Source organism: Phocoena phocoena, chromosome 21 (genome assembly GCF_963924675.1).
Source record: "Phocoena phocoena chromosome 21, mPhoPho1.1, whole genome shotgun sequence".
Classification (NCBI taxonomy): domain Eukaryota; kingdom Metazoa; phylum Chordata; class Mammalia; order Artiodactyla; family Phocoenidae; genus Phocoena; species Phocoena phocoena.
This window is the reverse complement of record NC_089239.1, coordinates 23350269-23368592: the sequence shown is the minus strand read 5'-3', so window position 1 is coordinate 23368592 and position 18324 is coordinate 23350269. Positions and strand designations below refer to the sequence as shown.

General features: G+C 36.5%; 1 protein-coding gene across 3 annotated transcripts in view; it reads left to right on the top strand.

Annotated features, from left to right (window-relative positions):
- Positions 1–17688, top strand: part of PRIMPOL (primase and DNA directed polymerase) — a 33829-nt gene extending 16141 nt beyond the window's left edge. The window contains exons 6-12 of one of the 3 annotated variants that reach the window (XM_065899952.1): positions 5631–5793; positions 7562–7647; positions 9635–9721; positions 9797–9905; positions 14762–14844; positions 14924–14970; positions 17449–17688. In XM_065899952.1, the coding sequence (XP_065756024.1) occupies positions 5631–5793; positions 7562–7647; positions 9635–9721; positions 9797–9905; positions 14762–14844; positions 14924–14970; positions 17449–17688 (815 nt within the window). Of the gene's footprint in view, positions 1–5630; positions 5794–7561; positions 7648–9631; positions 9722–9796; positions 9906–14761; positions 14845–14923; positions 14971–17448 lie in introns of all 3 variants that reach the window. The other 2 variants (XM_065899951.1, XM_065899953.1) reach the window with 2 other exon arrangements.
- The last annotated feature ends 636 nt before the right edge of the window (positions 17689–18324 follow it).

The window sequence follows — 18324 nt, the reverse complement described above, 5'->3', positions numbered from 1 at the left end:
GGGGAATTTTGGTCTTGTAAAGTAAGTTTGGACATGTTCCCTCTTCTATTTTTTGTAAGAGTTTGAGAAGGATTAGTATTCTTTGAATCTTTGATAGAATTCACATTTGAAGCCATCTGATCCTAGACTTTGCTTTGTTGGGAGGTTTTTGTTTACTGATTCAGTGTCCTTACTAGTACTTGGTCCATTCAGATTTTCGATTTCTTCATGATTCAGTCTTGGCAGGTTGTATGCTTCTAGGAATTTATTCATTTACTCTAGGTTGTCCTATTTGTTGTCATATAATTATTCATGGTAGTCTCTTATGATCCTTTGTGTCAGTTGTAACGTCTCCTCTTTCATTTCTGATTTTATTTATATGAGTCCTCTCTTTTTCTTGGTGAATCTACCTAAGGTTTATCAATTTTGTTTATCTTTTCAAAGAACCAGCTCTTGGTTTCATTGATCTTTTTTTTTTTTTTTTTTTTTTTTAGTCTCTATTTGTTTCTGCTCTGATCTTTTATTTCTTTCTGTCTACTAACTTTGGGCTTCATTTGGTTTTATTTTTCTAGTTCCTTGATGTATAATTTTAGATTGTTTATTTGAGATTTTTCTTGTTTCTTGAGGTAGGCCTATATCACTGTTAACTTCCCTCTTAGAACTGCTTTTGTTGCATCCTGTACATTTTGGTATGTTGTGTTTCCATTTTCTTTTATCTCAAGGTATTTTTTTATTTCTCCTTTTTGTTGACCCATTGTTTACTCATTAGCATGTTATTTAATCTCCACATACAAGTGAATTTTCCAGTTTTCTTCTTGTAATTAATTTTTAGTTTCACACCGCTGTGGTCAGAAAAGATGCTTGATGTGATTTCAGTCTTCTTAAATTTGTTAAGACTTGCTGTGGCCTAACATATGATCTGTCCTGGAGACGGTTCCATGTGCATTTCAGAAGAATGTGTATTCTGTTGCTTTTGAATGGAATGTTCTGTAAAGTCCATCTGATCTAATGTGTCCTTTAAGGCTAATATTTCGTTACTGATTTTCTTTCTGGATGCTCTATCCACTGATGTAAGTGGGGTATTAAATTTTTCTACTATTATTGTATTGCTGTCTATTTCTCCCTTTAGGTTTGTTAATATTTGCTTTATATATTTAGATGGTCCTATGTTGGGTGTATATAAGTATTTACAAATGTCCTTTTCTTAAAAAAAAAAAAAATGTCCTTTTCTTGTATTGACCCCTTTATCAGTTATCATTATGTAATGCTCTTCTTTGTCTCATTACAGTCTTTGTTTTAAGTCTGTTTTGTCTGATACAAGTATAGCTATTCCAGCTTTCTTTTTGCTTCTCTTTGTTCGGAATATCTTTTTTTACCCCTTCACTTTCAGCCTGTGTGTATCCTTATGTCTGAAGTGCATCTCTTGTAGGCAGCATATAGATAGGTCTTGTTTTGCTTTTTTGTTTGTTTTTTAAAGGAAAGCCAACGTTGGGCGAAGATGTGGAATCTTTTTTTTTTTTAATTTATTTTTATTTTTGGTTGTGTTGGGTCTTCGTTTCTGTGCGAGCGCTTTCTCTAGTTGCGGCAGGCAGGGGCCACTCTTCATCGCGGTGCAGGGGCCTCTCACTATCACGGCCTCTCGTTGCGGAGCACAGGCTCCAGACGCGCAGGCTCAGTAGTTGTGGCTCATGGGCTTGGTTGCTCCGCGGCATGTGGGATCTTCCCAGACCAGGGCTCGAACCCGTGTTGCCTGCATTGGCAGGCAGATTCTCAACCACTGTGCCACCAGGGAAGCCCAGTCTTGTTTTTTTATTCATTTAGCCACTCTGTATCTTTTGATTGGAGAATTTAGTCCATTTACACTTAATTATTGATAGGTATGTACTTATTGCCATATTGTTAATAGTTTTCTGCTGTTTTGTAGTTCCTCTGTTCCCTTCTACTTCTCTTGCTCTCTCCCTTTGTGGTTTGATGACTTTTCTAGTGGTGTACTTAGTTTCCTTTTGTCATTTTGTGTATTATCTACTATAGGTTTTTACTTTGTGGTTACCATGAGGCTTGCATATAACTTATAACAGTCTATTTTAAGTTGATAACAATTATTTAATTTTTTTGGCTGCGTTGGGTCTTCGTTGCTGTGCGCGGGCTTCCTCTAGTTGCGGTGAGTGGGGGCTACTCTTTGTTGTGGTGCGTGGGCTTCTCATTGCGGTGGCTTCTCTTGTTGTGGAGCATGGACTCTAGGCGTGTGGGCTTCAGTAGCTGTGGCATGTGGGCTCAGTAGTTGTGGCTGATAGGCTCTAGAGTGCAGGCTCAGTAGTTGTGGCGCATGGGCTTAGTTGCTCTGTGGCATGTGGGATCTTCCCAGACCAGGGCTTGAACCCATGTCCCTGCATTGGCAGGGGGATTCTTAACCACTGTGCCACCAGGGAAGTCCCTAGTTTTATAAGTCTTAATCCACCACCTTTACTATATATTTATCTTTACCAGTGAGATTTATACTTTCATTTTAAAAAAAAAAAGATTTATTTATTTATTTTTGGCGTGTCAGGTCTTAGTTATGGCATGCAGGATCTTTGTTGAGGCATGTGGGATCTTTGATTGTGGTGTGCGGGCTTCTCTCTAGTTGTGGCATGTGGGTTTTCTCTCTCTAGTTGTGGCGTGCAGGCTCCAGGGCACGTGGGCTCTGTAGTTCTGGTGCTCAGGTTCCAGAGTGTGTAGGCTCTATAGTTTGCAGTACGCAGGCTCTCTGTTTGGGTGCGTGAGCTCAGAAGTTGCAGCACACGTGGGCTTAGTTGCCCTGCAGCATGTGGGTCTTAGTTCCCTGACCAGAGAACCTGCATCCCCGGCATTGGAAGGTGAATTCTTTACCACTGGACTACCAGGGAAGTCCCCATATGTTTTCTTGTTACTAATTAACACCCCTTTTATTTTTTCAGTTTAAGGAAGTCCCTTTAATATTTTTACAAGGCTGGTTTAGTGGTGTGGTGGTGAACTCCTTTAGCCTTTATCTGGGAAACTTTCTCTCTCCTTCAATTATAAATGATAACTTCAGGTAGAGTATTCTTGGTTGGAAATTTTTTTTTATGTTGGCCAGATTGAATATATCATACCACTCCCTTCTGGGGTAATAGTCTTATGGGGGTTCCCTTGTATGTAACAAGTTTTTTCTCTTGCTACTTTAAGATTCTCTCCCTTTAACTTTTGGCATTTTAATTATAATGTGTCTTGGTATGGGTCTCTTTGGATTGATCTTATTTGGAACTCTCTGGGCTTCCTGTATCTGTATGTCCGTTTCCTTCCCCAGGTTAGGGGTGTTTTCAGCCATTATTTCTTCAAATAAGTCTTCTTTTCCTTTCTGTCTCTGTCTCTTTTTTTTCCTCTAGGACTCCTTTAATGTGAATGTTAGTCTGCTTGATGTTGTCCCATAAATCCCTTAAGCAGTCTTCACTTTTTTTTCCATTCTTTTCTTTTTTTGCTGCTCTGATTGGGTGAGTTCCTCTGCCCTGTGTTCGAGTTCACTGATCCTCTCTTTTCCTTCATCTAGTCTGCCGTAGAACCCCTTTAGTGTATTTTTCAGTTCACTTACGGTATTCTTCAGTTCTTTGATTTATGTTTGGTACTTTCTTATATTTTCTCTTTGTTGAAGTTCTCATCGTGTTCCTCCATTCTTTCCTGAGTTCAGCAAGCATCTTTATGACCATTATTTTGAACTCTTTATCAGGTGAGTTACTTTTCTCTGTTTCATTAAGATTTTTCCCCTGAGGTTTTATCTTGTTCTTTCATTTGGAATATATTCCTCTGTTTCTTCATTTTGCTTGACTCTCCGTGTTGGTTTCTACCCATTAGATGCAACAGCCACTTCTCCCAGTCTTGAAGGGTTGGCCTTGTGTAGAAGATGAACTTTATCATTCAGTCGTGTCTCAGCTCATGTTGTCACAAACCTCTGTGCTTGTCCAAGCAGCCTATTTTATATATATATATATATATACATATACATATATATATACACTTTTTTTTTTTTTTTGCGGTATGCGGACCTCTCACTGTTGTGGCCTCTCCCGTTGTGAAGCACAGGCTCTGGACGCACAGGCCCAGCGGCCATGGCTCATGGGCCTAGCTGCTCCGCGGCATGTGGGATCTTCCCGGACCGGGGCACGAACCCGTGTCCCCTGCATCGGCAGGCAGACTCCCAACCACTGCGCCACCAGGGAAGCCCCCATTATATTTTTAATATTTCCTGGTAACTGAGTGTGTGCCAAGAGCAGTCAGTGCCCCAAGGGGAGGATCTCAGTCAGCACCTAGATTCAAGCTGATTGGAAACCAGACCTTCAGGCAGCAGCTTTTAAAAAATGCAAATATGTACACTCCTGTGGGACCACAAACCTAAGCCCTGCTGGTCACCAGAGCCAGGCAGTCTGGCTGGGCAGGAGTCACAAAATTTGGGGCTCCAAATGAGTGTATAAGCTCCTTTCTGAGATACTGGTGAGCTGTAGTGAGGTGGAGGGAGAGTGCCAAGATGGTGTCCACTGGCCTCCATTCCCTAAGAGCCCCTAAGCTCCAGGACAAGCAAATAGGCCTCTTTGTTAGAAAGACTGGAGGTGTGTTTAAGTCTGCTGTCTGTGCAGTACTCTGGGAGTGGTAGTCTACAAAGAGCTGTCTCTTGATTGTTACAGCTCCATGGGACCCAGGATCACAAGCTTCCCTAACCTCTAGAGCCAGGAGATCAGGGGGTATCTGGATGGTAGCCACAGAAAGTGTGTCACCAGCTGTGAAAACCAGGGCAGCAGATGTGTGTAGAAGCTCCCCTCTGGGAGCTACTGGCACTCTGGATCATGGCAGAGGGAGAGCACAAAGATGGCACCCACTGCTGGAGCAAGGCAGAGGGGTGGTATGAAGACGGTACCTGCTGATAAAGTAAAAAAGAAAGATGGCTCCCTCCAGCTTTAGCAAGGCAGAAGGAGAGCAGGAAGGAGGCACCCACCAGCCTCCATCCTTAGAGAATATCCCAACAGGACCTTGCCCCTCAGACCAGTGCTTTAAAATTAGTAAATGAGTCTCTTTCACATAACGAATGGGTGCTTTTCAATGGGCTGCTTCTGCACTTGACCCTGGGGCAGGTGAGTCTGCATGTGAGCCCTTTAAGAGCCGTTTTCAGTTTTCATGGTCCTGTGGGTCTCATGGGTGTGAGCCAAGTTGGTCTTCAAATCCAGGTGTTTGAAGGGCTCATCTCTCAGGTGCTGGTATTAAAAGTTGGGGTGCCTGATGTGGGGTATGAACCTGTACGCCTTGGGGAGAAGTTCCGGGTTTGCGTTCCCTTCTGACTGTGCTGCCGTGCCTGGGGTGGGGTTTATGGTGAGAGTGCCTCTCAGCCTTTCCTGTCTGCTTCCGTGTGAGTTCTCTCTCGTTTGTCTGATGTGAAGGGGCCATTCGGTTTTCAGATTTTTTTCCACAGGAAATTGTTCCATGTATAGCTGTAGATTCAGTGTGTCCCTGGGAGAAGGTGAGTTCAGGATCTTCCTACGTCACTATCTTGAACAATAACCAGGTGTTTTTTCTAATAATACTATACAGAATTAACTTAATATTTGCTGACTATAAAAACAAATCACTGAAAACATGCATTCATATTGTTTTATTAATTTTTGATATAGGAGTTTATACAAGAAATAGAAACTTTCGACTGTATAAATCATCAAAAATAGGAAAGTATGTGCCTTTGGAGGTTGCTGAAGATAACAAATTTTATCCTGTACAATCGGAGAATATTTCCAAAGAAAATCAATATTTCCTCTCTTCTTTGGTCAGCAATGTCAGGTATACAGGACCAGAATTAAATCATTGTGTGTTCATGAATATTTATTAAGCAGTGAACGGTACTGTATATTACTAAAATGTGAATTGTATAAATTTTTTATATCTTGAGTAAAAGAAAGTCATTTCTTAAAATTCTACGTTAACTGTTCTTTTTTGTCCAGTAAATAATAATAGTAAAAGTTCTTTTTAACCATTTTTCTCTTTATATCCTTTTATGATTATATTTGATATATTTTCCAGTTTTTAAAAATGATTCTATAAAAATGAAAAATGACTTGTATTGCATTTGGAAATGTAATTACTGTTAACATTTAATTTTCTTTTTATATATGCACATACAGAAATAAAATTTACATAGCTCCTTCATTTAAAACATATTTCTTGAGATCATTATTTATATTGTTATGTCACCTGTTTTATCCACTCAACATTATGTCATGAATATTTGTCAAGTTAATAATTACCAACAGTAAATTGTAAATAAAATTGTTGATGTCTGTATAATTTTCCATTATACTGATATACTCTATTGTCAGTTCTGTTACTGAACATTTAAATTCCCATGTTTTGGTCATTTTTAAAAAGTGTGAAAGACATCTTTCAACAGAAGTATATGCCTTTATTCCCCTTCACTCTGGGCTGGCAATTTTTGTTAGTGTAGGACATGTGGTTAAAGGTCAGGCTGAATTGCCTCGCTGAATTAACTTGTTCTGATTCTTCTCCTTTTTGCCTTTCTTACATATAAGTTTAAAGAGAAATTCCATAGAGACAAATTTTAATAAAAATACTTAAAATACACTGCCATAGGGCAAGTTGTGTCCAAATGTTGATTTGATAGCAGTTAGGAGGGTGGGAAGATGTGTTGTTTTTCTCTATATATTTATGGACTATTTGAGTTTTCATAACAAATCTTAGAAGTAACATCAAAGTCTTAGTTTCCTTACCTTTAAAATGGAAATAATATTAACATCTATTTCATGGAGTCGTGAGGATTAAATAAGAGCTGTATGTATGTGCTTACAACAGTGCCTGGCACATGGTCTCTGCTCAATAAATGTTAATTATTCGTCATATCTGAGATTCTAGAGGTAGCATGGTCCTAAAAATTACATGATTCTTGCTCCCCACTGTTGCTGGCACCAGAATAAGGTCATATTCTGTCATGTATGGGAAAAGCAACACAGTTAGTCTCTAATAACAGCCTGAAGTACAGGTAATCTCCTGATTACCAAATCTCATTTCTTTTGTAGTTTCAATGTTAAGTTTACAGAAGTGGAGAGTTCTTCTACTGAGTAGAGTTATCTTAATTGTCATTTGTGTATCCAACTAAATATCAGGTATTTTTCTTCCTGAAATAAAGGCTAAATTCTTTATGAATGTATTTTTGCTTTCAGTTAATTTTAATCTATTTTCCCTTTGATTTCATCCCTCTCTTTTTCTTCTTATTATCCAGACTTTGTTAACATAAATTTCAAAGGCTCTGTATGTTTGGGGAATAGTTCATTCTGCAGCTTCAGCAGTCCTAGTGTCTTCTGATTTACTCTGTAGTAGAGGAAAGCATCAGTTTCAAATGATCGCCAAACTATTTTTTTGTATGGGTTGGATTGGTGCTTTTGTAGGCAAATGTGGCATAAATATCCTAGAACAGTTATCTCTTGAACAAAGGATTTTATTATGAAACTATTTGAAATTGTGTCCTTTTGGTAGTCACGTCTCTTTAATTCTAATATATATTGTTACTTTTTGTTGTACATATTTTCTTCTTCAGATTCTCAGATACTTTACGAATTCTGACATGTGATATATCTCAAAATAAACAACGAGTTGAGAATTTTAACCATACCAGTACTTCAGGTAATTTTAAGAAAACAATTTCCTATGAAAATTTAAGGATGCAAAATTTATTTTGCTTATAAATCTTAAATCTTAAGTATTCATATGTACTGATCCTTCAGAACAACTGGGTTTCTATCCAAAATGGAAAAAGTATAAAAATTGATGTATTTTAAAGCTTCTTTACTAATTTTCATTTTATGGTATTTTGGGGAAAAATATGAAAATGTAGATTGTTTATATAAAAAGCACATATTAAAATGAAAAAACAAAGTTATCTTCACCCCTCTGTCCACAATCAGAGATGGGTAACCACTGTTAATAACTGCCTATTTAACCCAGCAGAGCTTTTCCTATATTTCCTGTATATGGAGAGCTTCTGCATTCTTTTTTTTTTTTTCTGCGGTATGCGGGCCTCTCACTGTTGTGGCCTCTCCCGTTGTGGAGCACAGGCTCCGGACGCGCAGGCTCAGCGGCCATGGCTCACGGGCCCAGCCGCTCTGTGGCATGTGGGATCTTCCCGGACCAGGGCACGAACTCGTGTCCCCTGCATCGGCAGGTGGACTCTCAACCACTGCGCCACCAGGGAAGCCCTGCATTCTTTTAATGGCCATATAATTTTTCACAAAATCTATGTGTTCTTCATTCCTGTACTGAAGAAAATATAGATTTTTTTCTAAGATATATATAAACTCTCCAGTAAATATTTTTATACACATATTTTGGTCTATCATTATTTATAGTAGTGAAACTGAAAATTTAAATGTACAACAAAATGGGATTGGTTACATACTGTAAAATACTCTGTAGTCATTTGATTTAAATTTATAAAGCCTATATAATATGAAAAATGCCCATTTATGACGTTAAGACTCAAAATTATATGTGAGGTATGATCACAGGTTTATTTTAAAAATATGGATAACATTTTCTTATGTTTATTTTCCTCTGGTTGTTTAACAGTTATTTCTAGACATTCCTCTCATTTCTGCTGTAATATATTTTCTAAAATTTCTTAAATTATGTGTACTATTTTTGTAAGTGAAATTGGGCTTTATTTTAAGAAGAGTATTCTGTCTTTAAATTTAAGTAAGATTTTAAGTAAATTATTTTTAATTATTCCATTAGAGTCTTAGAAAATATAATGAATGTCAGTGCTCTACAGCTAAAGAGCACTGGAGAACACACCTGTGGTAAGCTGAGTTTATTACTGGTCAACACGGTGGAGAATGCACACCATAGGAAACTGAGGGCATCTCAGTAAAAGGGTGTTAGAAAGGACTTATAGGATTCAGGCTTGAGTTAGATGCTTTTGAAGTCTCCAAGGAAGTGTGTTTGTTTTGAATTGGGTGCTGTCGGTGACAATTTTATGATTAAATATCTTGATAAATCTTATCTAGAAGGAAGGCCGACTACAGAGAGACTAAAGCTACAATTGGCAAAGGAGGAGCAGCTACTTACATTAGACAAGATAGGTGGGCGCTTGGTCATTTTTGTGGTTTGGAAAATGTTCATGTTTTGTCTGTGTTCACACATGATTACAGAGTGGTGTTCATTTATGTCTTGAATCATCATGGCCACAGAGTGACCTTATCTGATGTTGAAGTTCTGTGAAATAGTTTATGATTAATAGGAGAACACCAGGGCTGAGCTGTGAGTCCCCAGCCAGCTTGTAGCAACACCAAGGCCTCAATGATAATACTAGGACAGCTCCTGGATGCAAGGGACTGCTTTTCTCTTTATCAGAATGAAGCAAGCAACTGAAGTGATACTAAATGCTTTTTATGCAGATTAGCTAAAATTTAATTGAGAGGTCTGAATTTTACCTGCTTCCTTGTAAGAATCCATGACTGACTAAAAGACAAATTGCAGAGAAGGCCAAAAAAACCCAAAACGAACTGGCAGGGGCAGGTTGCAAAACCCCTGGTTGTACTAAACAACTTAAAATTTAACTCCTCATGTTTTAGCCGTTATGATTTATAATTAATTTTTCTTTTTGTTGCAGTAGAAACCATTGAAGGTTTTCAGTGTTCACCTTACCCTGAAATTGATCAATTTGTTCTCTTGTTGGTGAATAAAAATGGCACTAAAGGAGGTAAACAGTCTTATTCTTAATTAACTGTTATAAGATACAATAATAATATCTTTAGAAACATTATTTGTGGTTCAGGAATTCGGCGCTGGAACTACTTTTTCCCAGAAGAATTATTGGTTTATGATATTTGTAAATACCGCTGGTGTGAAAACATTGGAAGAGCCCACAAGAGTAATAATATCATGTAAGTAATATTGTTTGAGTTCTGTGTGTTTAACCAGTATTATATTTTAAATGTTTATAATTTTTAAAGATGAGAATATAAAAGTGATTTTGTTATAATAGATTTAGTTGTAATTCAATGTATATTTGGTTTGTGTTTTTTTTTTTTAGGAGTTTATTTAATTTTGCTGTGTTGGGTCTTCGTCTCTGTGTGACGGCTTTCTCTAGTTGTGGCAAGCGGGGGCCACTCTTCATCGCGGTGTGCAGGCCTCTCACTATCGCAGCCTCTCGTTGCAGAGCACAGGCTCCAGATGTGCAGGCTCAGTAGTTGTGGCTCATGGCCTAGTTGCTCTGCAGCATATGGGATCCTCCCAGACCATGGCTCGAACCCGTGTCCCCTGCATTAGCAGGCAGATTCCCAACCACTGCGCCACCAGGGAAGCCCTGGTTTGTGTTTTTTAATATTTGAGTTTCTTATTACCTTGCCTCTAGCACATATCTTTATTTGTACTTTATTTGGTAAAATAATCCCTTAAATAGTAAAATTTTGAGGAAACTAAAGTAGAATTAAGTGTGGCTAGAAAGAAATGAGAGGTAGTAGCCATTGGCCCTTGACACCTATGGAGTCTAAATCAAAAGTGAGCAAATTTGGACCAGAAGGAAACTACTCCGTCAGTGTTTAAGAATTGGATTTAAGGTTATGTTAACATGTTCAAGACAAAGAATGGTATAGAAGGGAACTAGTATTTATTGGGTGCTTGCTGTATATGCCAGGCCCTGTTTTTAAGAGTTTTCTTTTAAATGCCCCTGGCAAAAGGAGAGGAAGTAAAGGAAGAAGTAAAACCATAAGAATTTTAAATCATATAAGGAAATATTTAGAATAGGGATAAAATAGAAACCCAGTAGTTATCATTTATTATGTGAGAAATTTTGTTGTTTTAATACATAATGTCAAAGCTCAGACTTTGATATATCAAGCTTTTATAGCACATGGGCTAGATGTGAGAAAATGATCATGAAGCTTTTGTTACAAAGCCGGAAAACATCTTAGATATTATTATTCAGTGCTATACTATATATGTAGATTAATTCAGTAAAGAAAAAAAACTTTAAAAACTATATGCTCAGTGCAGAAAGCTATAACAGAAAAACACAAAAGAAAAGACCACCCATAGTCCCAGAACCAGTAATATCTATGGTTAAGATTTTGGTGTATCTTTCTAGTCTTTTTTCTATGCATGAAAGTTTGCCAGAAAATCATTATCATACAATGATCATCTTTTAACTTCTTGAGATACTCAGGTTGCTATATGTTTCTTTCTGAAGAATTACCACGTTGTATTATGTATCCACAGAATATTCTTTCTCTTAACTGTGAGATACATCATGTATGTAAAAGTGTGTATATAATGTATTGATATATGTACATTTTAAGAACTAATACTAAAATGATAACTTGCCGTATCTGTCACTCACCATAAGAAACAAAATTTATCTAAACCTCAGAAGTACCTTGTGGGCCCAGCCCCAGTTTGTTTAGAGATTATAGCTATTATCCTGGATTTTGTGTTAATCTTTCCCTTGCTTCTCTTTATGGTTTTTCCATATATATTTGTATCTCCAAACAGTGTATTATTTCATTTTACATTTTTTTGAATCTTAGGTAAATTGCATCCTTTGACTTGCTTTTTTGGTCAACATTGTATTTGTGAGGTTCATTCATACTGTACTGCAGCATGTAGCTGTTGCTTATTCTTGTTTTCATCATTGTATATGATGTCATTATATAAATATACCAGGTCATCTATTGTCCTACTATGGACATTTGGCTTGCTGCTATAAACAGTGAAGCTACAAATAGTCTTGTATATATCACTTAGTGCACATATGCAAGTTTTTCAAAATATTTCTAAAACTAGAACTGCTGTGTCATAGAATATGCACATATTTAATTTTATTAGATAATAAATTATTTTTCCAAATGGTCACGCTACTTTACACTCACACCAGCAGTGTTTTCAGATTTTGTACTGATCCATATTCTTACCAAAACTTTATTATTGTTAGATTTAAAAAATTTGTTTTGCTAATCTGGTGAGTTTAAAATGGTATTGTGGTTTTCATCTGAATTTCCCTGATTACTAATAAATTTGAGGATTGGATTGTCAAACCTCACTCATACGAATCAGAGATCTTACCCAATGATAAGCTTTACTAGTAGCTTTAAAGATATAAGGAAGCAAAGGCACAGGTGAAGCAGAGTGAGGCCTGGGACATCTGGAACGGTGACCCGGCTCCTTCCTGCACTGGATGCTTTTCTCAAACTCAGGTTGAAAGCTGAGGCAGAAGTGAGCAGTCACTGTACATAGCAGGCAGCTTTGAGGTTATGAAACATCTGTGTTTTATATTCATAGTTACATAGCATGTGTGACATGTCCAGGGAGCCATGCCTCATAAATCCAGACTCTAGGTTTGTTTACCATATGCAGAAACATCCTGCGAAGAACATTCTACGTAGATAAGGACTCTCAACTTAGCAAATTGCCATTGGTCCCCAGACTTTCTCAGTTATGTTGCCCTTAGTATTGTAATAATTTTTTCACATTGCTCCAAGGACAAAAGAAATACCTAACAGTTTGTTTATTAATCAGTTTCAAGGAACTTAGTATTTGTCCTAATAATTTAGTAGCTCTTTGAAAAATAATGTTTATCAATTGAAAGAAAATATTTGTATTTCATTTTTTAAAATTGAGGTATAATTGACATTAGCTTCAGGTGTACAACATGATTGCAAAATGATCTCCACAGTAAGTCTAGTTAAATAGTTAACATCCATCACCATGGATAGATGCAGTTACAATTTTGGTTTTTTTGTGATGAGAACTTAAGATTTACTCTTAACAGTTTCCAAATATGTAATACAGTAGTATTAACTATAGTCACCATGTGTACATTATATCCCAATGACTGACTGATTTATACCTGGAAGTTGGACCTTCTGAACCTCCTTAAATGTAATTATTAATGGGATGTGTGTCCTTTTGAGCATTGCATGAACTCTTAAACCTTGGAATTAGGCTGGATACTGCCACCCGCACTGTCACATCTCATTCCACATTTATGGTACTTTTCGTCACAGCCACCACCAAAAAACCCAGCTCTACAAAGATAGGACATCACTGAAAGGAATGAAGAAAGGTGATATATTGAAGCTATGAATTACAAGCAGGTAGTCTGCGGGGTGCTTGACAGATGTAGTATCACCGTTTCCCTAGAAAGATAAATATCCTACGTCACTCTGGGGCACTTTGGTGTAGTTTGGGAACTGTAGCTTTAGTCTGTTTATTAGGAAGTCTATTGGAATGTTTATGGGGCCATTAGACTGGGTTGCCAGCATTTTTCTCTCCTTGGTAAATGTCCCAACACCACATAGACTGTTAACAATTCTGTTTCCTTACTAGTTAAATTAAAAAAAATTTTTAGTGGTTATAGGATTGTTCAGGTTTTCTGTAACTTTAAGTTTGCTTGGTTTGGTTTATTCTTATCTAGTACTTTGTCTCTTCTACCAAAATTTTCAGCATTACTGGAAAAAGTTCACAATAGTACATTTTTAGTATATTTTGCATTTGTAGTTATATCTCAGTTTCTAATAACATTTATGTCTTTACCTCTTTTTGTTTAATCTTGAAAGAATTTTATTAGTCTTCACATTTTGTCCTTGTTGATTTTTCTAAATTTTTGCTCTTTATTACTTCCTGCCTTTTACTTTATTAAGGTTTATTCTGTTACTTCTGTAAGTTGTGTTTAGCCATTTTTTTGTAAATAAGCTTTTAGAATTCTAAATTTCTTTCTAAAGATCACTTTGGCTCTGTTTCACATATTTTATTTTTTATTTATTTTGGGGGGGGGTTGCCCACCACGCATCTTGTGGGATCGTAGTTCCCTGACCAGGGATTGAACCTGGGCCCTCGGCAGTGACAGCCTGGAATCCTAACCACTGGACTGCCAGGGAATTCCCCTCACATATTTTAATATGTAATTTCAGTTCCATTCAGTTCTAAGCATATTCTAATTTCCATCATGGTTTTTCCTTGAGTCATTTGGTTATTAAGAAAAATGTTTTAGGGCTTCCCTGGTGGCGCAGTGGTTGAGAGTCTGCCTGCCGATGCAGGGGACAAGGGTTCGTGACCCAGTCCTGGAGGATCCCACATGCTGCGGAGCGGCTAGGCCCGTGAGCCATGGCTGCTGAGCCTGTGCGTCCCGTCTGTGCTCCGCAACAGGAGAGGCCACAACAGTGAGAGGCCTGCATACTGAAAAAAAAAAAACTTTAAATTTCTGAGTTTTAGTTAGCTATCTTTTTGTTGCTTATTTCTAAATAATTTGCTTTGTGGTCAGAGAATGTGTTGTGTGAATGAATACTTTTAAATTTGATGATTCATGTTGTACCTAGCATAGTCAATTTTTATAATTGTTTTAAATTCTCAAATTTTTGATATCCTGAGTTTTGGGGAGTTGTATCAATTACCAAAAGAACAGTTTTTAAAAAATCTTTATTTATGGTTGAAGATTTGTTTACCCTTGAAATGGTCAGTTTTGCTCACATATTTCGAGACTCTCATTTGGTGGATAGAAGTTGGGAATGGTATATTCCTCGGAGGAACTTTTGTCAGTATGTAATTTTTGCCCTGAAGTTCATTTTGTGTGATACTTTTGGCAACCATGGTTTGCCAAGTTAATGTCTATTTTCATCCTTTTACTTTTTAACTTTTCTCCATCTCTAAGTCTTAGGCATATCTCTTGTAAATGGCATGTAGCTGAATTTTGTTTTCTATCAAGTCTAGATAGTAAATAATTTTTTCTTCTTTTTTTAATGTAAAGGATTTTGGTTGACCTGAAAAATGAAGTTTGGTATCAAAAATGTCATGACCCTATATGTAAAGCAGAAAACTTCAAATCTGACTGTGAGTTACTAATTTTTACATTTACCACAAAGTAAAAATTAGATATTTATATAATAGTTCTACTGTTTTTCTGATTCAGGTTTCCCATTACCTGCTGAAGTGCGTCTCCTGTTTCTTCTCAAAGAGGTAAGTGCAGTTTTTAGTTTCCTTCTCATTACTAACTAGTTCTTGGTATAATGGTAAATGAGCTAATGGTGTCCAGGTGTGTCCAGATACTGTTTAAACACCCTGTTCTGTACCTTGTTTTCACTTAGGAATATGTTGTAGTGATTGTCTCATCTCAGCACGAACCTCATTTTTTCCTACTGCTACATAAGAAATTAATGTAGCTAGCTAGCTATTTAAACAGTTTCAGACATTTAATAAATTTCTCATTTTTTGCTTTACAAAGTATAACAAAATATATTGTTTCTTTAAACTCTAAGAAGAATTTCTAGAAGTAGAACTGTGTCAAAGGATATAGATTGCCAAACCAATATTTCTTTTTAAAACTTTTATTTACCCAAGTAATTCACATTCATTATACACAAACATTAGAAAATACATAAAGCACAAAAGGAAAAAAGTATCGTCACTTATAATTTGACCATGCAGATAACTGATGTAAATGTTGTGGTCTGTATCTTCCAGAATTTGTTATCTGTGTACCCTCATGTTTTTTTAGTCATAGTATACATACTATATAGTATACGTACTATATTGTAGGCTTTTTTTCCTACTTAAACTATCACAGATATTTTCCATACATATTACCAATTGCTCTCCAAAAACGACAGGAAATTAGATTTCAGTTTATGGGAGTACCTATTACCCTACACTTGCCAACATTGCTTGTTTTTGCCTTTTGATCTTTACCAACCTGGTAGGCATAAAGTGGTATTTCAGGTGTTTTAATTTACACTTACTAATGCAGTTTAACTTTCATCAGATTTACTATGTGTTTCTATTATGGACTGCCTGTAACTGCCCTCTACTTTTATATGGGGTCTTATTAATATTTTACAAGAACTTTTCATTAAGTATTCTTTTGTCATGTTATTTTCTAGACTTTTTTAGTGTTTTTTTCCCCACATCAATCAGCCTTTTTGTTTATAGTGTTATGGTTAGAATGAAAGTTACCTGCTACAAGCTGAATTAGTGCTTGAGTTTACAGTCTAGATAATTGACTGGTACCTATTAAATTTGATTTTAAAAAGTCTCCTGAAATTCATACTGAAATGGTAGAAATCTCATTCTTGATCTGTAGGAGCTGGATATAAAATAGCTGATAGCCAGATTCTCTGGTGAACTAAAGAGATAACCAAAAAGATTTTTTAAATTGTGCCTCTAAGAAGAATCTTTTATCCTTGTTCATTTTGAGTGTTATTTTGATGCATGTTTGTGGTTTCTGATTTTTTTTCCTGCCTATCCAGTAATACCTCAGAAATGCCAAGTTGAAAGTATTTTTGGTGTACAGTATTACCACTGCTTGGATTTATCTCTTTATTTAAAATAAGAAACCTGTCACTTAGTTTTAACAGTTAATACTTTGTCATTTCTGCTTGTCATTTCTTGCTTCATCTGGTTTTAAAAGAAGTTCCAACCTACAAAAATGTTGCAGCAGAACAAGGAACCCTCCTGTATGCCCTTCCTCTAGACTTGTTAAACATTTGGCCACACGCATTTCAGGCTGCGATAACAGAGTACCTTAGACTGAGTGACTTAAAAACAAATTTCTCAGTCAGTCCAAGATCAAGGTGCTGGCAGACTCAAGTCAGCTTCCTGGGTCATTGAGAGCTGTCTTCTCACTGTGTCCTTCCCTGGTAGAAGGGATCACAGAGCACTCTGTGGTCTTTTATAAGGGGGCACTAATCCCATTCATGAGGGTTCTGCCCTCATGATCTAATTACCTGCCAAAGACCTCACCTCCTAATACCATCATATTGTACCTCCTAATACCATCACATTGAGGGTTAGGATTTTAACCTCATGAATTTGGGGATGGGGGTACATAAACATTCAGTTCATAACAAATCTCTTCAGAATAAGTTGCAGACATCAAAATCCTTCTTATTCTCCAGCTACATACTTAAAGAACATTCTTACATACCTATAGTGAAATTATTAAATTCAGGAAATTTCATGTTGATACATTATTTAATATACAAATCCATACTCGTACTTCGACAGTTGTCTCAAAACTGTTCTTCATAACTTTTTTCAATCCATGTTAATTTTTAAAATACTTTAAAGATAGAGAAATATGTTAAGATAGCAGATACATTTTAAAAACCAGTTTGCCTTCAGCTAGACTATCCACTTTTTAAAAAAATCAGTCTTACCTTTGCTGTAGCCCCATCTGTGTACACTGAAAAGAATGTACCACAGGAACTGCAGGCATTTCTAAATTTGGAGTTTCAAGAGTGTGCCACAAAGGCAGCAACAGTGAGCCCATCCCCATGGTGACTGTATTGGAGACAATATCATCCAGTGTTTTCAATTTAATATCTGTTGAACTGAATACTTTAATTCAGTAGAGACCGACTATATGGTGAAATCATACATTCTGTCTGAATAAGCAGTATTTTCTTCCTACTCTATTCTCCCTCCACTTTGGAACTAAAGGAAGAGGAGTTTACAACAGATGAAACAAGGGACAATGAAACCAAGAATCCTCATGAACCATCCTCTAGTGCATCGTCAAAAGGTACATTTTCTGATGCTGACTGGGATAATGGCATTGATGATGCTTATATTTTGGAGGCTACAGAAGATGCTGAATTGGCAGAAGCTGCAGAGAACAGTCTTCTTGGTTATAATGGAATCGATGAAATTCCTGATGAACTAATTATAGAAGTATTATAAGAGTAGCTAATTATGGACACTTAAATAACTAGGCGGTAATCTGCTTGAAAACATTTAGTAACAAACTAGTAACTTACAAAGCCTGTTGTATCAGCTAAGTTTTATTACTTTGCTTCCAAATCTTATTTATTGAAGTAAACCAGTTTTATTGAAAATTAGCTCCAGTGTGCTTCAATTCAGTATGAGTCTCCTTATTTGATTAACCAGTTATTAGTCTTTGTTCGTATCAGCTTAATTTTGCATGTTTATTTTTACAGTAAAACTTTTTTATGTCTAGGGCTGATTAGGTGTCAACATTTTAAAACATTTTGAAACTCATTACTGGACATTAACCAGAAAAATTAACTATGGCCTCTAAAACTCTATACCTAACCATTTAATTTTAATGACAAAGTAATATTAAATTCTGGTGACAAGACCATACAACCAGCCTGAACAAATAGACAAGTTTACTTTTTTAAAATGTACCTGGGAATGTTGCTATAACATAACAATAGAAATATTCAATTCAAATTAATAGTAATAAAGTTTGGGTTTTTTCCCCCATCTCCTTTGTGGAAAAATACATACAGTTTCAGGAGGTAACAGGCAGTAGCATGAGACTTATCTTTTACATGTGCACACTTTAGTAGACTG